Source organism: Narcine bancroftii, chromosome 2 (assembly GCF_036971445.1).
Source record: "Narcine bancroftii isolate sNarBan1 chromosome 2, sNarBan1.hap1, whole genome shotgun sequence".
Classification (NCBI taxonomy): domain Eukaryota; kingdom Metazoa; phylum Chordata; class Chondrichthyes; order Torpediniformes; family Narcinidae; genus Narcine; species Narcine bancroftii.
Window position 1 is genome coordinate 23,119,264 of NC_091470.1, and position 23,703 is coordinate 23,142,966.

The 23,703-nt window shown below is 42.1% G+C and overlaps 1 protein-coding gene and 1 long non-coding RNA gene across 3 annotated transcripts in view; one reads left to right on the forward strand and one right to left on the reverse strand.

Moving 5' to 3' along the window:
• The window catches only part of LOC138753281 (uncharacterized), a 110,892-nt gene extending 87,756 nt beyond the window's left edge, over window positions 1-23,136 (forward strand). Inside the window, exon 3 of the long non-coding RNA XR_011351072.1 lies at window positions 23,008-23,136. This is a non-coding gene — a long non-coding RNA (uncharacterized lncRNA). The remainder of the gene's footprint in view (window positions 1-23,007) is intronic.
• arel1 (apoptosis resistant E3 ubiquitin protein ligase 1) overlaps window positions 1-23,703 on the reverse strand; it is a 104,235-nt gene that overhangs the window by 17,252 nt on the left and 63,280 nt on the right. Inside the window, exons 14-19 of one of the 2 annotated variants that reach the window (XM_069916103.1) lie at window positions 22,164-22,273; window positions 19,554-19,733; window positions 18,024-18,149; window positions 13,555-13,684; window positions 9,408-9,466; window positions 999-1,088 (exon numbers count right to left, since the gene is read on the reverse strand). In XM_069916103.1, the coding sequence (XP_069772204.1) occupies window positions 999-1,088; window positions 9,408-9,466; window positions 13,555-13,684; window positions 18,024-18,149; window positions 19,554-19,733; window positions 22,164-22,273 (695 nt within the window). Of the gene's footprint in view, window positions 1-998; window positions 1,089-9,336; window positions 9,467-13,554; window positions 13,685-18,023; window positions 18,150-19,553; window positions 19,734-22,163; window positions 22,274-23,703 lie in introns of those variants that run through there. The other variant, XM_069916104.1, reaches the window with a different exon arrangement.

A 23,703-nucleotide genomic window follows, 5' to 3' on the forward strand; every position in this document is an offset into this window, starting at 1 on the left:
AAGAAGCCTCACCCTTAGGAATGCTTTGATTGCTGGTTCAACCATGCTGATAGATTGAACTGGCTGTCAACGAGTCAGAGATTTTGTGAATATCTCTTCCAAATGCCTGCAGTTTCCCAGCAACTCTGCTAGCAACCAGAGGCTCGCAGCTGCCATCAGGGAGGTACAGGTGCCACAGGACTTGTAGCTCCAGGTTCAAGAATAGTGCAAACCCCTCAACCATCAGACTCCAGAACAATACTCAGAGAATCATTTAAGTAGTCTTACATTGCTTCTTATTTATTACTGAATATTTATATTTCTGCATTGCATAGTTTGTTAGAAATTTCTTTCTTTCGTTTACATTTCTTTCTTCTTGAGTACAGTTTACATTTACCAGTAATTTAGAAATTCTGTCTGGCCCGCAGGGAAAAAAAAATTGCAAGGTTTCATGTAATGTCATGCATGTACTCAGACAATAAATTTGAACTTTGAAGACATGAGAACTGGAGATAATACTTTCAGGATGAGATGGGTGGAGCTATTTTTTTACCCAAGGTTGGAGGATTGTCTAATTCAGAGAGTTGAGGGTCGATATGAATAGATCTTTTTGGGCATGAAGCGAAGAGGATTATGGGGATCAGCGTGGAAAATAGATAAGGCACAAACTCATCCATAATCCTATTGAATGGCAGAATAGCTCGAGGGTCCATATAACCCACCTCTGGCCTGCTGAATTAATTTAGAATAGAACAATCACATCATGACTCCCACACATATAGATTATTAACTAAATGTACCTTAAATCTATTTTGTTCTTTGGAACACATTGCTCCTTACATTCTATCACTTCATAATTCAAACAGGATGTTAGAAACATTTTTCACAAGAGCCAAACATTCTTTTCTATTGCTTAACTCTACCCATGAAGCTTCCACTGCTCATCTCTTATTGTAGCTTCACTTTCTATCGTCTAAACTGAAACAACCATGCCATTTCAGCTCCCTGTCGAGGCTTACCTTCTCTCGGAAGTGCCAGGATCCCCCAACAATGACAGCATGAGTCTTGAAGTCAGATACATTAATGTTTCCAGTGCCACACATCAATAGCTGGAGATCAGAAATCAATCGTAAGAATCACAATGGGTTTACCAACTTGATTTAAAAAGTGGACAGAAATCACTCTACGAACATTCATTTTATTAAGATACTAGAGGATCTGCCACAATAGTGTTCACAATTCAAGTATTAAAGAGGGTGTGCGTGAACCATTAAGATTAATCATTCAATTCTACTGGGAGGTGTGGTGATTACAGAATGACAGATTCACATAACCTGTTTACAATAACATTAAACCATTTCTAATTGAAAGTTTACCATGAAAAATGTGGAAACAAAAGACCTTTTACCATAGGTGTATCTAGGATGTGGCAGCCAGGGCACCTTCCCTGGGCGTCACTTAAAGGGGAATCACACTGTCTTCACCTCACCCACCTAATAACGAAAAGTCCAACACTGATCCTCGCCTTTCACCTTGTGCTTGTCGCCCACCAACCCGACCGCTGATCCTGTCCCCACTACAGTGGTGCCCGTGTAAGCCTGAGATCTAACTCCTGACGCTCAACCACTTCAGTTTCATTGATTCCCCCAGCCTCGTCCGTCAATCCCGTATGTGTCTATACTTTGAAAGCAAAACTGCTATGTAACAAGCGTGACCTATAATTTGAAAGAAATTTACTCGAAGAAATCCTGAAGTGTCACCGATGCTGTCAGTAAATTATCTGGTGACAGGTTTTGTTTTTGCAGCCATTCATTCTTGTTCAAAGTTTCTGGATATAATGGACATCATAGATCATCAACTTGTTTGATGGAGTGCGAGAGCATACTGGTTTTAAGAGAGGAATTATCTGAAATCAGATTCTACAAAATCCTCAGTTATCCAAAATTATTATATATTTTTTTAAATCCTCACTTATCTGAATACTTTTCGGAGCCGAAATGACTGAGGTCCTCGGGCTTCCAGGCAGGAGTGGAACCCCCCCCAGGCTCCTGGCACAAGTGGGAGTAAATGGTGGTGGCCAACATTTTTTTTGGTGAGAACTAAACATTATTTTAATGATTTAAAAGACTTACCTTGTTGTTCGTTGTTGTTTAAACGCTGTTACAAGTGATTTGCTGTTACTACTGGGCTGTTTTTAAAAAATGACTGGTCTTCCGGGGAAAAAAAATGTTTATCTGAAATGGGCCCAGTCCCAATAATCGGAGTTGTACTATACTAGTATATGAAAATGACTAGCTCTCCCATTCCCTGTGCAGAAATGGTACATATTACTTAGATTAAATATAACTTGTGTGTGGTGATCTGTTTTTAATACATTTATTGTTCCATCACTTTGAGAGGAAAGAATGTGGCATCGTTTTCTCAGGTTAAACTTGGGCAGGAACACTGGTTGTAGAGTTTATGAAAATAATTGTTCACACACATTCTCTCCACTTGTGGCTAAAATCTTCAACTGGAATGTAACTCAACTCAAATCATCTAGTGGAACATCACCATCACGAAGGGCCATCGTGAATGGTCACATCATAGAGATAGAGGTATTTAAAGTTATAAGAGTCAATGTGGACATTGAGAGTGGGGGAGATTCAAACAAGAGGACGTGGATTGAGATTGAAGGGGAAAATGTTTAGGGGAAGCATGAGGGGGAATTTCTTCACTCAGAGAGTGGTGGGAGTGGAGAATAAGTTTCCAGCTTAAGCGGGTTCGATTTTAATATTTAAGGAAAAGTTGGATAGGTTTATGGACGAGAGGGGCATGGATGGTTATGAGCCAGTGCGGGTCAATGGACTAGGTGGGAGAAGGTGTTCGGCATGGACTAGAAGGGCTGAACTGGCCTGTTTCTGTGCTGTAATTATTATATGGTTATATGGTTAAAGGAACACAGTAATTCAAACTCATTTACAATGGACAAGTTTGGAAGTTACATAGCAACATGATGGGCTGCACATTTTGAGCAAGTCGTTGTGCTTAGGGGGAGAAGGCAGACTGCCGCTGATACATCAAGAGAGGCAACTCGCTCCATAATAGCAAGTCCCCAAAGCAAGCACGCTGATAAATAAATAATACTTTGCGGGCTGAGGGCGAGGACAATCTGTAGTACTGAATGGAAATGTCACCTTAACCCATGTAGCATTCGGCCACCTGACTCTGCACAGCCGACTGAAGCGGCCGCAATAATGCAATTGCCTCCCTTCGATTAGGCATGTGCTGTTAATGGATGAAACAGATCAGTTGCTTCTGGTTGCGCCATACGTTACTGTGCTACAATAAACGGGTCATGGGCTCAAATATTGGACCTTTTGAATTGCCACAAACCCATAATTCAGATTAAAGATCCATGCAAACAGATCAATGTCCATCAGGTGAATAGTCAAACAGCACCATAATATCACCTTGAATCGATGTTTACGGAACATGTAAATTAAAGAAGTCAAACAGTAATTGTATCTTAATTCTTCCAACACATCACCAAATGAATTTACAAGTTTTCTGAACGTAAAGTAAAAAAATTTAACACTGTTCATAGTATCTTGGAGTTGTGGAGCAAAGGAGATTGCAACAGAAGTGAAGGATAACACGAGGACAGATAGTGAAGGCAGAGTGGATGATGTGGTGGCGCTACTTGGCCTTTCCTACTGTTCTCATGTTATCCTGCATGCCCTCCAAACCAGTTTCGTGGGAATATCGTATCCAGTGTATTCTGTTGCGATCTCCTTTGCTCCACGACTGCAAGATACAAGGTGCTGTGAACAGCAGTAATTTACGGGGTAAAGGGTTGAAATAAGTAAGTTTTAACAGAGGGGGAGGGGACGGCACAATTTCAGTGCTTGGCATAGGTGCTATTTTCCATAAATACCGGCATCACCTACGGCTCCTAGAACGCTTCCACCAGCGTTGTCTCCGCTCCATCCTCAACATCCATTGGAGCGCTTTCACCCCTAACGTCGAAGTACTCGAGATGGCAGAGGTCGACAGCATCGAGTCCACGCTGCTGAAGATCCAGCTGCGCTGGGTGGGTCACGTCTCCAGAATGGAGGACCATCGCCTTCCCAAGATCGTGTTATATGGCGAGCTCTCCACCGGCCACCGTGACAGAGGTGCACCAAAGAAGAGGTACAAGGACTGCCTAAAGAAATCTCTTGGTGCCTGCCACATTGACCACCGCCAGTGGGCTGATATCGCCTTAAACCGTGCATCTTGGCGCCTCACAGTTTGGCGGGCAGCAACCTCCTTTGAAGAAGACCGCAGAGCCCACCTCACTAACAAAAGGCAAAGGAAGAAAAACCCAACACCCAACCCCAACCCACCAATTTTCCCCTGCAGCCGCTGCAACCGTGTCTGCCTGTCCCGCATCGGACTTGTCAGCCACAAACGAGCCTGCAGCTGACGTGGACTTTTACCCCCTCCATAAATCTTCGTCCGTGAAGCCAAGCCAAAGAAGACACCACTGCCTTTTACATTTTATCCAGCTGTAATATGTATATCTGTTATTTGGAATTCAAGCAAAAAAAAATGAAAAGAAATAGGTTAAAAAAAAGAGGAAGTTTAAAACATTAGTTCACCAATCCATGCAACGTGCAATCTCAAGCAACTGGTGTAGAGCTCGTCGAAAGAATCAAAGACTTGTTGATCCAAACCAAGGCTTTTTATTAGCAAAAGATAGGAACTCTTCACAGGTGGCCGACCAGACCGGAATGATCCGACCTGGCTAGGGACACAACCCTTTAAGGCCCAGACAGTAGGCGTGGCTAAGCTCTCAGCCAATCGCTGTAAGCACAGTCTAGATACTGTAACTATATACACTATATACATTGGTGATAGATCTGTACTATCACAACTGGACAATTCACTTATCCAGCATCTACCAATTACCATAGGTGCTGGATACCAGGGGTTTTACTGTATCAAGATAGGAGCTTTAAAAAACCCCACAAGTTGTAAGAAATTACAAGGCATGGTTTGCCTAGGGTTCAACTCCCGCACTGTCTCTAATGAGTTTGTACATTCTCCCTGTGTTTGTGTGGATTTCCTCCGGGTGCTCCGGTTTCCTCCCACTGTTCAAAACTTAGCTGTAATTGGGCAGCATGGACTCATGGGCAGAAGGGGCCGGTTACCATGCTGCATGTCTAAATTTAAATAATTGGTGAAAGAGCTGCTGGAGTTCAGTGGTGGGGATGGGGGGGGGGGGGAAGCAACATTTTGAAATGCTGGAAATGCAAAAGGCAGCAACACGCTAAAAGAAGAAAAAGGCTAATGTGTCAGGTGCCACACTGTCTGTGTCTCTGTTTCAGGGGCCATAAAGTACTAAGATTTCTGGCTCCAAATATCACAATGGTTTTAAAATGGCCAGAAGAGGAGATGCTGCCAGTTGCAAAGGCAGGACAACAAAATTGCAGGCAAAACCTAAAAATAAGTGAAGGTACTTCTAATCAGAGCCAAGAAAAGCAAGCAGAAAAAAAACCCATAAAACATTGGAGAACGAAAAGATCTAAACTGCAAGGGTGGACCTAATATTTTTCAAATGGTTCCAAAGGAGGAAGAGAAATAAAAAGTTTAATGAGCTTTAACTGCCTGAAAGGTACACTACACACATTATATATAGTATCTAAATACATTTTTTATAATTTAAATTTAATTTAGACATACAGCATGGTAAAAGGCCTTTCCAGTCCATGAGCCCATGCCACCCAAACAGCCAAATTAACTGAAAGGTGGGGGACCAAAGCATCCAGAGGAAACCCACGGAGACAGGGGGAGAACGTAGAAACTCCTTACAGACAGTGCTGGATTTGAACCCAGCATCTGGCATTGTAAAAGCATTGCACTAACCGCTATGCTAACCTTACCACCCAATTTGTAGGATTTCATCTGTAATAATGCACATTGCAATCAATTTGCAGTTGATGCTATGCTTCCACCATAATTTAAGTCTGCAGTCTGGATGATCCTTGGGTGTATGGTTCTTAAAATCCTCAATCAGCTGAGGACAAGTACAAAGTTGATAGGAGGCAGCTACTCTTCGCCTCAGATCGGTAACTCATTGTTGTCACACTATTGCCATCTAGTGGCATTAAGTGATTAGTATAGGAATAATTTAAGCTTCCTTCATAGTGTAGATCCGTATAACCATATAACCATTTTCGGAGCGGAAACAGGCCATGTTACCTCCCATGATAACTCCATTCAAAATGTAACACTCCCATGGTTGCCTAAACTGTGTGGCCCAGCAGCAATCCAGTCAGCATAGAAACATTTTAAGTTCAACTCCAATTTGACTAATCCTGGGGAACTGAAGAAAAACTGAGTTATGCTGTTAGCTCTCGTGTGACAGAGTATTTAGAGGTGGTTTGGGAGGAATTGTTAGAGCAGCTTGCACACACAAATTTTAAAACACAGAATATTTGCAGGACTTTTGCAGAGTGCTTTTTGCAGGAGGCAACAAAGTATTGACCACAGCTTGCCTGGGAGAGCAAGCGATCTTTGCAGGCAGAGGAGAACAGTTTTGCTCTCAGAGAGGGTGTGAAACAGAGAGAGAGGAGACAGAAATCAGTTCCTGAAGGACAAGCAGGCAAACTTTGGAAGGCTGCCTGGTCAACTGAGAAGACTGGCAGCGTAAAAGGTGACCTGAAAGAAAGGGGATCATCTGGAGAACTCTGAATGGGACAAGTTTCATCACCAAGATTGATTGAGAAGGAATCAGTTGCGGATGTCCTGGAAAAGGAATCTTTCTCTGAAAACCAGCAAGAACCCTCCTGAGTAGTATACATTTTCCTGTTAAGCACCAAAGAACTTTGTTAATGCTAACTTCTGTGCATAGTACAAGAATTGCCTGCAACCAGTGAGATTGGACTGTGATCCAAATAACTTTTCTAATCTTAAATATACATTACACACACCTGCGCTTAGTATTGGGGGGGGGGGATTAAGTAGTTAGGTTAATCCCTCCGGGAGGATGTCAGCGACAAGCATGTCAAAGTTGAGTGAATTATGTCCAAAAGGCAGCCTTTCAACTCGACAAGCACCCCATTTCTTAAGCCACTTTCAGGTCCTCGGACGCAGATAATGCGCCGCAGACACGGCTGGGGGTGTGCAGCTGGGACGCTCAGGTGGCCGTGGAGAAGACGCCTTTCTGTCACCTGAACGTGCCGGCTGAAAGAGAGCTGCGTCCTAACAAACGCCGGCTCCTGTGGACTGTGGCCGTAGTCACGGCTTGTTTATGGAGCAGCTTGTAGCAGCACTACATGAAAATAATGGAAAAGAGATAAACTTTAATTGTCGTCCACAAAACAGTTGTTGGTTTGTTTTCACCAGGACAATATCACTGCGCGTTGCTCCCCATTGATGTATCCATTGCTCTTGATCAATGATAATTTATGACAGAATTTTTGCGGGTTTCGGTTTATCAGGTTTAAGGACACAAAGGTTGAGAGATGCTCATGTAGAACTCTCTCCAGAACGCAAAAATCAATATGAAAGATTAACTGCAACTAACAAGCCTTCCTCATTCTCTATAAACTGACAACAAACTGTGGCTGGTGCTGGACTACAGGGCTGGCGCGGGACGTCAGGGGCCCAAAGTCCTGCACCGGCCGCCCCAGCCCCATGGTCCCGCACCAGAGGGCTGTCAGGCAGCAGGGAGGGTAGGTGTCGGCGGGTCGCCAGCTGACTGTCAACAGCTTGCCCGCTGTTATTCACCTGAAAGCTGCTAGCCGCTTTGCCTTGCTGCTTTCAGGTGCCTAGGGGGCGCGCTCCGAGCCAGAAAATAAACCTCCCCGAAGAGGGTTAGGTAAGTGCTCCTCGGGTCCAGGTTCTCCACTTTCAGGTGGCCTCCTGACAGCCGCATTTGGGTATTCTGCCACCTGAAAACACCTTTAAAAAGTCAACTACAGAGGTCAAATTGTACCAAATTGAGTGTATTCTGCTTATGAATTTGAGTTCTTTAAAAGCTGAAGATCATCTTAAAGCACAGAAATGCTGGAGAAACTCAGCCAGTTTCACAATGTTCGTTGGAGGTAAAGATATATTACTGACATTTTGGACTCAAGGTTTGAGTGAAAAAAGAGATATGTCTGAATTAAAGGCTGGGGAAAGAAAGGGGGGAGAACGGGAGAGGGAGGAAGGGAGGTACTGAGGACGAGGAATCCTGTCCTTGTTGCGCATGGGGGCAGAGCGGGCCAGGGCAGATGTGCGGGCAGTGGAGGACATGCAGGTGAGGGCCAAATTGATGGTGGTACATGGGAAACCACATTGTTTGAAGGGGGAGGCCCCAAACAGTCCTTCCAAGTGAAGCAACTTGTGAATTTGCATGGGTCATCTACTGCATCCAGTGCTCCCATGGTGGTCTCCTCTACTGGGCGAGACTGAGAGATTATTTCATTAAGTGACTCAGCTCTGTCTGCCAAAATAGAGTAGATCTCCCAGTGGCCACCCATTTAAATTCCCTGCCTCATTTCCTTGCTGACATGCCTCCCGTCGTCTCATGCATGGCCAAACTGAGACCTCCTGCAAATTGAAGGATCAACACCTCATCTTCCAGCTGGGCAACCTCCAACTGCACGTCATTAACATCATCTCCTCCAGCTTCTGTTGGAACTCCCACCTTCTTACCCCGTCTCTTTTCCTCCAGATCTCTCTCTCTCTTCCCTTTTCCCGCTGTGTCCTTTCATAGAGCTAAATCAATTCTCACCTTTCCTCTTATCATTATCCAATTAACACCTTTGGCCTGGACTCCCTCCCCCCCATTCCCATTCTTCCCCCTTTCTTTTCCCAGTCTTTAATTCAGACACCTGTCTTTTTTTTCCCCCCCACTCATACCTTGAGGAAGGGCTCAGGCCTGAAAAACATCAGTAATTGTACTGTATCTCTACCTCATGTGGACATTGTGAGGCCAGCTGAGGTCCTCCAACACACCTGTGTTTTGATTATAATCTGCAGATTTTCGTGTTTCACTGAGATAATCTCAAAACATTCATCTGGGAAATTCAGACAATTCTGGACTTATACCGACAGGGTGTGACCAACTGCATCTAAATCAAAAAAACCTTAATGCTAACAACTATACATAAACAATTCAGGCCTCTTATACTCTAATATGCCAACATGAATCTTCATTTTCTGCTGAAGGAGCAAAGATACCTTAACACTTGAGCAGGGGTGTTCATACAAAAACCACCACAATTGCCACATGTAATAGAATATTTACCATATATTGCAGTTTCCCAGAAAAATCTTAACTTCTTTTAAATAGGGTGTTCAGAACAAGTGCAAACACATTTCATAACATTGGGATCAACTCACCTAAATGTCAGAGCAGCAAAGTCCAAAGTCACACATAACAGTAAATGAGCCGCTTCCCGTGAGTCACCTACCTCCAACTCATTTTCATCAAATATTGCCAAGAGATTTTCAGGAATCAACTCATTCAACCCTAAAAGAAAAAAAAACACAAATTAAAAAAAAAAATTACTTTGAGTTCTGGCTTTAACAAGACAGAAGTACTTTTAGATGATTTGAGGTATGGCATGGTTAACGTAGCGGTTAGCACAATGCTGTTACAGCGCCAGCAATCGGAAACGAGGTCCCAATCGCACGGTGTCTGTAAGGAATTTGTACATCTCTCCACGTCTGCCTGAGTTTCCTCCGCGTGCTCCGGTTTCCTCCCAGCATTCAACACATACCGGGGTCATAGGTCAATTGGATGAAACTGGGCAGCAGGGGCTCATGGGCCGAAAGGGCCTGTTACTGTGCTGCATGTCTAAATTAAAATTAAATGAAAATGGGTGCAAGTTAGGCAACTGCAGCTGCAAGAACTCCTCTGCTTCTCACCTTTTTCCATTACGAAAGTGACTTGAATTTGCTTTCCTTTAATATCCCAAGCAACAGTTAATGTCTTTCCCTGTACACATTTTCTTTGGCATCGAGTTCACAGCATTCATGTTATCCAGAACGCCCACCCAGGAAAATCCAAGATGGAGGAGCATGCACTTCCTTTGAAACAAAGTGAGACCTTCTCCAACCACAACGCAAGCAATGAACTGCTTCCAAATCGTTAATAAATCCGTTGCAATGCAAATCACCATTCCCCTGTGCATTTGGAAGAAATCTCTCAGCTTGTATTTCCCAAAAACCCGAACTGTACATTAGTAAGCTGAAGCTGAAAGCTCTTGAGCTTGCCACACTATTCAATATGTTCATGGCTGATTCTACAGATGATTGTCATTCATATGCCTTATTCTTTGGTTCCCTAGCCATTTGAAAATAACTGAGCATTTGTTGGCCACTTGGGTAACAAGTGTGAATGTTTTTTTTATATAAAATTAGACGTACAGCACAGACACAGGGCTGTGCTGCTCAATTACACCCAATTAATGTACAATCCGCAGCACCAAGAGGAAATCCATGCAGACATGGGGAGAATGTACAAACTCCTTACAGACAGCGCCGGGCATGATCTTGAGTTGCTGACGCTGTAATAGTGTTGCGCTAACTGCTGTGCTAACAGTTTCACTAACCACTTTGAACCAAGTTAAGCTCTTCTCAGCTCTAAATAGCCAATTTGTTAACTTCAGAGAATGCCCCCAATTTCTTGATTCTTCAGCCTGAGTAAACAGCATCTGGGCAACTACTCCATCAATTCCTCTCAGAATTTCAGACATTGAGAATCATAGAAAGCTACAGCACAGAAAACAGGCTATTCGGCCCTTTTAGTCTGTGCCGACCACTATTTTGCTAGTCCCACTGACCAGCTCCCACTCCATAACCCTCCAGACCTCCCCCATCCATGTATCTATCAATTTTTAAAGATCAAGCCCGCATTCAGATGGCAGCCCATTCCACACTTCCACTCTGAGTAAAGAACTTTTCCCTAATATTCCCCCCTAAACCTTTCCCCTTTCAGTGCAAAACTCTGACCCCTCGTATTTATCTCCCCCAATCTAAGTGGAAAAGGCCTACTCGGATCCACTGTCTATACCTCTCATAATCTTGTAAACCTCCCTCATTCTTCTTCGCTCCACGGAATAATCTTGTCCTGTAACTCGACTCTTGAAGATCCGGCAACATCTGAGTAAATCTTCTCTGCACTCTCTCAGTCTTGTTGATATCCTTCCTGTAGTTAGGTGACCCAGAACTGCACACAATAATCCAAATTTGGCCTCACCCATGTCTTAAACAACTTCAACATCACATCCCAACCCCTACACTCAGTCTTTCTTCACAACCCTATCCACCTGCCACGCCACCTTCAGGGAACAATGTATCTGTATTCCCAGATCTCTTTGCTCCTCCGCACTCCTCAGTATCCTACTTTAGCTTGTCCTTCCAAAATGCATCACCTCACACTTGTCTGCATTAAACTCCATCTGCCATTTTTTGGCCCATTCTCCCAGTTGGTCCAGATCCCTCTGCAAACTTTGAAAATCTTCATCGTTGTCCACAATGTCCCCTCTCTCTTAATGTCATCAGCAAACTCGCTGATTCAATTGACCACATTATCATCCAGATCATTGATATAGACAACAAACAACAATGATCCCAACACAGATCCCTGAGGCTCACCACTAGTCACAGGCCTGGAGTCTGAGAAACAACCATCCACCACCACTCTGTTTTCTCCCACAAAGCCAATTTTGAATTCAGTTTATAAACCCTCTATGTAACTTTCTGAACTAACCTCCTATGTGGATCTTGTCGAAGGCCTTACTAAAGTCCGTGAAGACAACATCCACAGGCTTTCCTTCATCTATCTTCTTGGTAATTTCCTCAAAAAACTCTACAAGATTTGTTAAACACAACCTACCACGCACAAGGCTATATGGACTATCCTTAATCAGTCCATGGCTGTCCAAATACCTATATATCCTATCTCTCAGAACTCCTTCCAATAATTTACCTACTACTGATGTCAGACTTACTGGCCTATAATAATCTGGTTTATTTTTGGAGCCTTTTTTAAACAATGGGACAACATGAGCTACCTCCAATCCTCTGGCACCTCACCCTTGGCTAAGGACATTTTGAATATATCTCCCAAGGCCCCTACAAATTTCTACACTAGTCTCACTCAAGGTCTGAGGGAATATCACACGCGGCCCAGATTTCATTACATTATCTTCTAAATTTCAGTGAATACAAGCCAATCATATTCTACTTTTTCTCACAGAACATTCACACAAAATAAGAATTGATATACTAATCTATGCAGGGCTGATTCTATGTATATTCTTCCCAAGGTACAGACACCAAAAGGACACTCGGTATTCAGGTGTGATTTAACAAAGCCCTGTTTAAATCAAATACAGAAAAAAGCCAGTATTCGGCACCTATATGGATTGGTAGATGCCAGATAAATTAATTTTCTAGTTGCTTGAGATCGTGTGTTCCATGATTAGCAAACTAACAGTAAGGCGTGCCAATTTTAAATGTTTTTTTTTCACCTATTTATTTTCTGTGTTTTTTTTTGCCATTTGCTTGAGGCTGCCGATGCTTGAATTCCGGATAACAGACCTTTTTGTTTTAAACTGTGTCTGAATATAAACTCACAAAAAGGGCTGAGTTGCTCCAGTGACCATTAATGTTCCTCCTTACACCACTGGAATATGAAGAGTTTAAGACCACATAACCATTACAGCACAGAAACAGGCCAGTTCAGCCCTTCTAGTCCATGCCGAACTCCTTCTCCCACCTAGTCCCATTGACCCGCACTGGCTCATAATCATCCATGCCCCTCTCGTCCATAAACCTATCCAACTTTTCCTTAAATATTAAAATCGAACCCGCTTAAGCTGGAAACTTATTCTCCACTCCCACCACTCTCTGAGTGAAGAAATTCCCCCTCATGCTTCCCCTAAACATTTTCCCCTTCAATCTCAATCCACGTCCTCTTGTTTGAATCTCCCCCACTCTCAATGGAAAAACCCTGTCCACATTGACTCTATCTGTTCCCCCTCATAATTTTAAATACCTCTATCAAATCACCCCTCAATCTTCTACGCTCCAGAGAATAAAGTCACAGCCTGTTCAATCTTTCCCTGTAATTCAAACCCTGAAACCCCGGCAACGTTCTCGTAAACCTCCTCTGCATTCTCTCTATTTTGTTGATATCCTTCCTATAATTCGGTGACCAAAACTACAGACAATATTCCAAATTTGGCCTCACCAATATCTTACTCAACTTCAATAAGGCACAAGGTGATAAACATGCAGTGAAGATGACGCTGGGGTAGAAGGATTACCCACGAAGTGGAAAACAATAACTGTAGCATTGTTCTTAAAACTAGGCCAGTGGATTGCCCAAAGTGACATGCTCACTCAGCAAATACACAGTGGCCAAATCCAAGATGGTATTTGGGTGCTCAGAGAAACTCGACAAAATACTGCACATGATTAATTATATTAACAAATAATCCATGAAAGATGTGTGAACACTGTTCTTTATATTCTGCACAGTGATCTGATAAACCAATTATGCTCAACTTCACCAACCTCTCAACAAAACACCACAAAGCCGCACCTTACCTTTAAGGAAACACTCCACTTCCTGGCGCACTTGATTGGCTAGCCTGTATTGTGCAAGCATGTTCAGGTAGAATATTTTATTGTCATTGGTTACTGGTACCTGTGCACCTCCAGCTATTAGCTCGATCACCTGAAAATAAATAGATACACCCAGAGTGATGATCCAAAAGAAGAAATGCAGAAGCTTTCTTGTTCATGTTGCCAGTAGAATCAGTGAGGCTAAATGGCGGATTGGATCCAAGGGGTCAGAATAAGGGGCAAGTGCAAAGCAACTCTATGAATCTCTGGTGTTCAGTTCTAGTCACCTCATGATAGGAAGGATGTGGAAGCTATGGAGAGGAGATTTAAACATAGAAACATAGAAGATAGGAGCAGGAGTAGGTCATTCGACCCTTCGAGCCTGCTCCGCCATTCAACGAGATCATGGCTGATCTTAAAGTTCAGTACCCCGTCCTCGCCTTCTTTCCCAGGATGTTGCCTGGATTTAAAAAATAAGCCTTATGAGGCAAGGTTGGGAGAGCTAGGACTTTTCTCTTTGGAGCAAAGAAGGATGGGAGGTATCTTCATAGAGGACTACAAGATTCCGAGAGGCATATATAAGATGGACAGCCAGCACCTGCTTATCATGACCCTGGTTGCTGTATGTGTGGAGTTTGCCCGTTCTCCCTGTGACTGAACGAGTCTCCCTCAGGGGATTCAGCTTCCAGTCACATGTTAATTGGCTCTGGAAGTGTAGGTGGGTGGCAGGAAAAGCAAGGTGAGATGGTGGACATGAAAGTGAGAACACATTATAGAGAAATATTTATAGAGAAATATTTAGGGAGAAATAAGAGCCATTAAGAATACACTGAGCTGGCATGATGGACTACACGGTCTTGGACAAATACAAATAAAGCTGAGATACTGTAACTATAAAGGCAGTGCACTAATTTTTATTTTACACATCTTTAAGTCTACTTTTTTTGTATTATGCACAGCCATTGGAAGCAGAGTGGGAGCCATTCTATCCATCGTTCTTGTGGTGTTGCCTCTTTGTTGGAACTATCCAGTCAGTCTCATTGCACATTTTTCTCCTTCGACCTGCAATCTTTAACAGTTGTGTTTTGAGGGTTTCTATAGAATCTTCTTCCACCAACATTTCAAGTAACTAATTCTGGAGGGCAACTTATTCATGTTTTTTTTAAATCACGTTGGATTCTTTACCCAATCACCTTAAATCCTTGTCCTAAAGGCACATAATAAGTGTCACAGTGGAGATTGGTGACACATCTTTGCTACGTAACAAACACTGCGCAACTTGCTGAGTTTCTCCAGCACTTTGGTGTATTTGAATATAAATGGAGTTCATTTTATAGGATGCTGCCTGGGAGTAATGGGCTGCTTCTCAAACAGGCAAGAATTTAAAACTAATTTTAATTGATCAAGTCCAAGGGGGTTAGACACACACGAGACTGCAAATTGCTGCAGGAACTCAGTGGGGCAGGCAGCATTCATGAATGGTAATGGGCAATCGATGTTTACAGATTGAAACCCTGCTACAGGAATGAAAAAGGGGAGAAAAGACAGGCGATATTAAAGAGAGGTGGGGGGTTCAGTGAGTGATAGGTGAACCGAGCGTTGACGGAATCAAAGTTCAGATATATTGTCAGAGCACATACCTGACATCTCAGACAGCCCTGAGATTTTTTTTCCTGCTTGCCAGGAAAAAATTTCTACTGATCGGTAATGCGAAAAAAAAACTGTTCTCCAAAAAAGAAGACACATACAAAAGAGTGCAGGTGTAAACAAGAAGAAAGTGCAAAATAGCTGATTGAGCAATACAAAAATTAAATATTCCATAGTAAATAAAGTGCAAAGTAAGAGTCCTTAAATGAGTCTCTGAGTTTAAAAAAAAGTCAAACACAATGCAAGTCAAATAGTGCAATTTAGATAAAGATACAAAACCAATGTTTCAGGCTTGACACCTTCATCAAGGTCTGATTTAGGAGTCTGATGGTGGAGGGGTACCAGTTGTTCCTGAACTTGGTGATATGGGTCTATAAATTTAATACAGCGCGGTAATAGGGCATTTTGGCCCACGAGCCCATACCGCCCAATTAACCTACAATCCCGGTTTGTTTTGAACAGTGGGAGGAAATCAGTGCCCCCAGGGAAAACCCATGCAGACATGGGGAGAACGTACCAACTCCTCATAGACGGGCTCTGGTCCTGATCGCTGGTGCTGTAACAGCATTGCGCAACCACTACGCAAACCATGCCGCACCTATACTTTTTTCCTTTGGCTACAGCGAGAACAGAGTCCGACCTGGGAGGTGTGCATCCTTGATGATTGCTGCTGCTCTCCGATGGCAGTGCTTCATGTACATTTTCTTGATGGTGGGGAGAATTTCGCCTGTGATGTATTGGGCTGCGTCCACTACCTTTAGTGAGGGCTTTCTGCTCAGAGGTATTGGTGCCTCCGTGACAGGCCACGATGTAGCCAGTCAGCACACTTTCCACTACACATCTGTAGAAGGTTGCCAAGGTTTTCAATGTCATACTAAACCTCCACAAACTCCTAAGAAAGTAGAGGTGCTGACACGTTTTCTTCACCATGACATTTGTGGTTCAGGCAAAGTTCTCTGTTATGGTGACGGCCAGGAAGTTAAATTTGCTCACCCACTCCACCTCTGATTCCCCCAAATGATCAGTGGATCATACACCTTATATTTCCCCTCCTGTAGTCCACAATCAGCTCTTCGAGTGTGAGGTTGTTGTTAGTACACCATTCAGCAAAGTTTCCAATCTCCCTCCTGTACACTGACTCATCGTCCCCTTTATACAACCTACTATTGTGGTACCGTCAGCAAATTTGTATATGGTATTGTTGTCTTACCAAGCCGCGCAGTTTTAGGTCTAAAGTGAGTAGATCACAAGGCTAAGAACATAGCCCCATGGTGCTCTGGTACCGATGAAGATTGTGGGGATGTTCTTACCTTGATGAAGGTACACTGGAGAGATTGGACAGAGCGGGAGATCGTTTTGTTGGGCACCTCGGCTCTGTCCGCCACAATGGTGTGGATCTCCCAGTGGCCATCCATTTCAATTCCCCATCCCATTCCCTTGCCGACATGTCCGCCCATGGTCTCATCCACTGCCAGACTGAAACCACCTGTAAACTGGAGGAACAACACCTCATCTTCCGACTGAGCATCCTCGAACCGAATGGCATTAACATTGACTTCTCTGGCCTCCATTAAACCCCACCCCAACCCCCTTTTTCCCTCTGTTGTCTCCCCATTTCCTGAATCCTTTATCACATCCTCCCTTATCATATTCAATTAACACCTTTTGTTGGTTGGATTCCTCCTCTATTGTTTGAATTTTGAGACTTTCCGCCTTTTCTGATTTTTCCTTGATAAAGGGCTCAGGCCCGAAAGGTCAATACATCTTTGTAACTCCTTTAGATGCTGAAAAGACCGTCCAAGTTCCTCCAGCATTCTGGTGTGTTTACCTTGAAGGGCTCGAGCTCGAAATGCTGATTATGTATCTTTATCTTTGCTTTAGAAAGATCACTGTTCGGCCTACTGAGTTTCTCCAGCACTGTGTGCTTGCTTCTTACTGATCCTCATTGATTGTGATCTGGAGGTGAGGAAATCCATGATCCAATTACACAGTGGAGTGTTAACTCCCAAGTCTTGGAGTTTGCTGATCAGTTTTGAGGGGACTTTTGTTGATAAAGAGCATCCTGATGCATGCATCTTTGCTGTCCGGGATGTTGGGCAGATGGAGCCAGGTGACGTGGAGTTCGGAGCTATGATAGGTGGAAGCAGCTTAAAGAACAAAAAGGAGGGTGCAGATGGAAGGGAGGAGCAGAGGGTGTAGGTGGAGACAGATACCTTGACGACATGCTCAGGCTTGAAATGTCAGTTAAATATCTTTACTACATAAAGAACGCAGCAAATCTGCTGAGTTTCTCCACCACTTCTGTGCAGTGAACTACAGTAAAACTCCTGGTATCTGGAATTCAAGCAACTGGTAAAGAATTGCAGAATATAAATAGGTTAAAAAAAATACAAGTTTAAAACTGTTTCACCTCATCGTTAGTTTGCCAATCACGCAATTTCAAAAAACTGGAAAATACACTTAACTGGCATCTGCCAATCCCCATAGGTGCAGAATACCAGGGGTTTTACTCTACAATCACAGCATCTGCCAACTTTGCTTAACTGCTGTAGGAAGGAGATTGATGGAACCATGTGAGGGAGGGATGGTTTCTGATGGAAAGAGGTACGGTGGAAGGGATGTGTGGATAGTGGGTAAAGGAACTGTGTAATCAGGGGTAAGGGATTGGCTTCATTGTGACTCGGAAGATGATGAAGTGTTACAATAAAGTAAATGACCCAAGATGATTTCTTTCACATAGCAAAAAAGCACATTAAATTCCATTTCAGACAATGCTCTCGTGTGAGTTTATTGCCCTTATTTACCTTTTCTAAATGTCCCGATTTGTTATATTTTTCCTCAGCAAACACAAGATCCATTTCACTCACATCATTCTTCAAAAGGTAACAAACTTTACTTTTGTAGAATTCTGGATCATCCGTTGCAAAATACTGTGAAAAGAAGTGTTAAGGTGGAGATGATTTCTTAACTGCTTCACAAAGGCCTCACCTTGGTGCTTGGCAAAACATAAAAGACATGGATATTGGAAAATTACATTTTTTCTAAAAAACCATCACTGACTCTATTGTTAATACAGTACGAGTTTGCCAAGTCCTCTTCCTTAGTGTAGCTAAAATAATAGCCCAAATTCTCTGACCTATCCCATGACTCGATACGCAAAGTAAAAATCAAATGCAGACTGCAAACCAAGAAATCAATGCGCATTTCCAAAATCTCATGCATTATTTAATATGCACACACTCTAAATATAGAAATGCAAGGCTTTCGACAAAATGCATTTATCCACCAAGTATCTCTCTCATTCAGTTCACTTGTATCTGAAATGTTACTCTCTGAATAATCTGAAGCTCCATTGCTGGAAATAGCCATTAGCTTCAATTGCAGATATATAGAAAAGGGTCAGGGCATGGAGTGAGGCTTACAAGCAAGAGTCTACAATCAGAGCCTTTACAGAATTGAAAAGCTCGCCTTACAGGCAGGACTGGGCCTTGTTAGAGTTCAGATGGAAATAAGAGTTATATATATATATTAAAAAGATGAAGCCACTTTACATCACGTATCACCACAGCAAGCAATGATGAGCTTATCCAAAGTCCTGACAGGTTGCTCTGAACTCACTTGGATGTATTGCAAAAGCAAAATACTGGAGCTTCTGCAAATAAGAAACTAAAAACAGGAAATGCTGGCGCTCAGCCAGCACCTTTGAAGAGAAATTGTTATCATCTCAGGCCAAAGAGAGCACAAACCCATTAACAAAGAAGCAACACGGTGCTACACTTAGTAGAGCTGCTAGCTTGCAGCTCCAGCCAGCTAGGTTCGAAGCTGACCTCCAGTACTGGATGACTAGCGTTTACACACGTTTCCTATAACCACTTGGGCTTCCTGCAGGTGCATCGGTTTTCTCCCACATCCTCAAAAAGCATGCAAGTTAATTGGCCACTCTTCTTTTTTTTAAATGCCCTGGCATGTAGATGAATGGTAGAATGTAGGGGAAGTTGATGGAAATGTGAGGAAAATTGGGGTTCAGTTAGGAATGCCTGTTTCTTTCACAAAACCAAATTGTTCATATCCACGTAAGAACACAATGCTGGAGAAACTCAGCAGGTCAAACAGTAACTCGATGAAGTGCTCAAGTCCGCAACACTGGTTGTGCATCTCTATCTTTGCCATATAAAGAACACAGTTTGACCTGTGGAGTTTCTCCAGCATTGTGTTTTATCTTCAATCACGGTGTCTCCAGATTTTCATGTTTTACTCTTGTTAATGTCTAATAACTAATGAAAGACAGTGTATGGCAAAGCCACAAAAATAAATTTTAACCATAAATACATTACCTTGTAGTGCATCCTAAGTCCAATAATTTGTGCCAAGAAGGAACGGGTAAAGCGAGCGCAAACCAGCTGTTTATAAGCCCCACCTAAGGAGGATTCATACAAGCACTTTCCAACTAGTTTCCCTGCAAACTCGTATAGCTTTGGTCGGAGATGAGATGGCCGTTCTGGGTTTGGGTGAACCTGCATAGGCAAAATAATCCTGGTTATTAATTAACCAAAATGAATTTTTTTAAATTCTGGAAATCTGAACTAATAAAAAGATGAAAATTCTGAAAACACTCAGCAGGTTGAAACAATTTTGGTTATTGTCGCTAATCAGTTCAAGATGGTTTATGAATAGTATGGCCTTGGTGTCCAGATTCACAGAACATTTAGAGCAGAGCAAAACAGGTCTTTCAGCTCTTCTGGACTGCATGGAACTATTATTCTGCTTTGTCCCACTAACTGCACCCAGTCCATATTCCTCCCAAAAATGTACCTATCCAAATTTTTCTTAAATGTTAAAATTAAGCCCACATTCACCATTTCAGCTGTTTGTTCCATACTCCCACCACACTGTGTGAAGAATTCACTGAATGATCCCCCTAAACTTCTCCCCTTTCACCATTAACCCACGTCCTCTCCTTTGTAACTCACCTAAACTCAGTGGTAAAAGCATTTACTCTATCTATACCCATCATAATTATGCACGCGTCTATTTAAAACTCCCCTCATTCATCTACAGGTGATGTTGTGACAGATTATGTTGTGTTTGTATTGTATATAGATGCTTTTGAGAGATAAATTGAGGCAGGTTTTTTAGTATTGGTCACATACAAACACTTTAAAACAGACCTTATTTAAAAAAACTGGAGCTCTGCTCATGCTAGACATGTCAGGGCCAAGAGCCTTTGCAAAAGCTTTGGAGTGTGCCCAAGAGACTTCACTAATGGATTGTTGTTTACAAAAAGGCAACAGATGAAAGAACTTGTTGGAGCCGCCGTCTGGGAGTGCAGTTTTCTGTTCTAAGAGGGTCATATGGTTTTGCAAGCAGAGAGAGAATTCAGTTCAGCAGTTTTACAGCCAGCAGCAGCAGCTGGGACTGGAATAGGACAAGCTGGAAAGCTTGTGGAAAAACCTCATTTGGAAAACAGGTTGTGAGTGCTTACTTCAACCTGGTCAAAGCCTTTGTGGTTCATGCAAGAGGAGAGGACTGGCTGCCTAATGTTTCACTTGAAAAAAGAGAAACAAAAAGGAACTCTGTGGTGACCTGAAAGAAAGAGGTTACCATCTAGAAAATCCTGATGGGTCAAGTTTATTCGGCAAGACATTGACGTGGCTGATTAAAAAAGGAATGAGTTGTGGGTGTCCAGCGAACAACAAATCTCTCTGTAAACTGACAAGAACCTTCCTGAGCGGTAACCATTTACCCTTCAAGCACCAAAGCCTGGTGAACTTCATAAATGTTAAATTCTGTGCACAGTTTAAGAATTGCCTGAAACCAGTGAACTTGGAGTAATGAGAAGTGAGATTGGACTGTGAACTTTTCTGAACTCACACACACACATTACATACACATGTGCTTAGAATTAGAAGGGGGGGGGGTTAAGTTAGGTTAGTTAATAGTAATAAGTTAAAGTTTGATCCGGTTTTCATGTTTAAAGGTAATTAAAAGCAACTTTTGTTAAGTAACTATTTGTCTTGGTGAATATCTATTGCTGCTGGGTTTTGGGGTCCTCTGGGCTCATAACACCTGTTCAACCTTTTCCTGTAACTCAGTTTCTCAGCTCCTGACAACATCCTAGTAAATCATTCTCTGCACTCCTTTCAATTTGGAATCTTTCCTGCATTTAAGTGAACATGTGGCAAAGAAGAAATACATTTTTATTTAAATACCGTAATGCTTTTTAAAATTTCTGGATGTGTCAAAGTTCTTCATCATCCTGGAAACAGTTTGACAGAGTTGGAAAACACTGCAGTCAACTGAAGCAGAGGAAGGATTTACCAGCAGATATAAGATGGCTGATCGGTAAGAAGTTGCATTAATGATGGGAGGGATAAATATTTACCAGAACGTGGGAAAAACTCCAGAGTTCTTCCTTTAATGGGTTGTTTTAATTTTATTTAAGAGGACATAAAAAGCCTGCGTTTAACATCCCCAGAAAGACAAGACCTCAGCCATGTTGAACCCCAGCGCTTCACTAGAATGCTGGTCTTGAATGTTAAAATTAAATTCTCAGACAGAAACTCAAATATTCCTACTTGGCCTTGGCTGACACCTACATCTCTCACGCAGGGATGTTTCCACGAAAATAACCAAATAAGCAATTATCCCTATTCTGAAGTGAAAAGTGGAGTTTAATATTCATTATTACTGAATTGTTAATATCCTTCATGAGAAATTGCTTTAAACTTATTGTGTAGAGTTCTTAAAACCAGTTAAGAGGCTTTCATGCAATATTTAACAAGCTGAAAGAATTCACAATTCCACCATTCACCAATCACTACAATTAAAATATTTGTTCAAACTGCAAATATGACTGCCTGGAGTTTGATATACAGTAATTTTATTATCATCTAAAAGTAAACTGTAACAGGGAAAATGTTTTAATATTTTATATGTACACTCACCAGCCCCTGGTTATTGTCACTGAAGTGTATGAACAAGGCATTACTTGTATCAAAGAGGGCTTTACAGGTTAACTCAAACCATTCCCTGCGTGGTCCACCCCAGTCTAGTGCTGAAATAATACATAAATGAATCATTAAATTTTTCCAGTGTTACTCCAGGAAAGCATTAGCTCCTTTAGACATAACATTGTAACTTCTCCAATATGAATACAGTATCAATATTGTCTGGGACTGTACTTGCTGGAATTTAGAACAATGAGTGGAGATCTGATACAAGCATATAAAATCATGAAAACTATAGGTAAGATAGAGGTAGGCAAGTTGATCCCATTGGTTGGGGGAGATTAGAACCAGGGTACATAGCCTCAAGATCCAGGATAGTAGATTTAGGATGGAGATAAGGAGGAACCTTTTTTTTCCCCAGAAAGTGGTGCATTCTATAGAATTTGCTGTCCATTGAAGCAGTGGACGCTACCTCAGTAATTATATTTAAGACAATGTTGGAAAGATTTTGACAAAATAGTGGTTTTAAGGGATATGGGAAAAGGCAGGTAGGTGGAGATCAGATCAGCGACGATCTCATTGAATGGCAGAACAGGCTCGAAGAGCTGGATGGCCGACTCCTGCTCCTATTACAAGAGTAATCATGGAAAGTGAAAATAATGAAATGATTCACAATTCTAAAATGGGGTAATTGAGAGTTCCTTTTGTAAAATAGGTTTAAGAGGAACAATAAAGATTTCATTACTTGGAATTTTGTGATCTTGCCTGAAAATAAGTTTTGCATGTAATGGATGTGGTGAGAAGATAGTAGGTGGTGCATGACATTATGGGTTTATTTCAGGAAACAGCAAGTGCAGTGGATAGAAGAACTCTGAACATCACAAGGAAATAAATGATCGAGGTGAAATTAAAATTGGCTTGTGCACTGAAGACCACTGCTGAGTGAAAAGATGGGACTGTGAAAACTAACTTTAGCAGATAAAATAAAAACATGAAAAGAGAAATTGTCACTGATGTCAATGAAGGAGTAGCTCAGATTTTGCAGAATGGGTCAACCACATGGTTTTCTTTATGCAGTAGTACTTCCTGCATTGGCGTCTCAACAGTTACAAATAATTATGGTACACAAGATGTGGTCAGTCCAGCATTACCTAAGTTTCTTTGCACACTGATTCTACTGTTTGTGCTGTGTAGTGAACTCTATACAGCCCTAGTTACTTGTTATTTGCATGGTTTGGCAATGTGGCTCTTTTTAAATTCATCCTTACCCATGTCTTAACTACTTCAACATAACTCTTTAATGTACCATGCTTTCTTAATGTAGTTAATCATGGATGACAACGAAGATTAGAAGAAAGATAACTTAATGCTCTCACTGAACCAGACTGAATGGAATTTGCATCATGACCCATAACAAACAACCTTATTTTTTGAAAACTTTATTTAAAAGAATTTTGACAACTTACAATCAAACATAACAGAAAAAGAAACAATTTTTTTGCATATATAAAAAAACCCCGCCCACCTCCCACCCTTC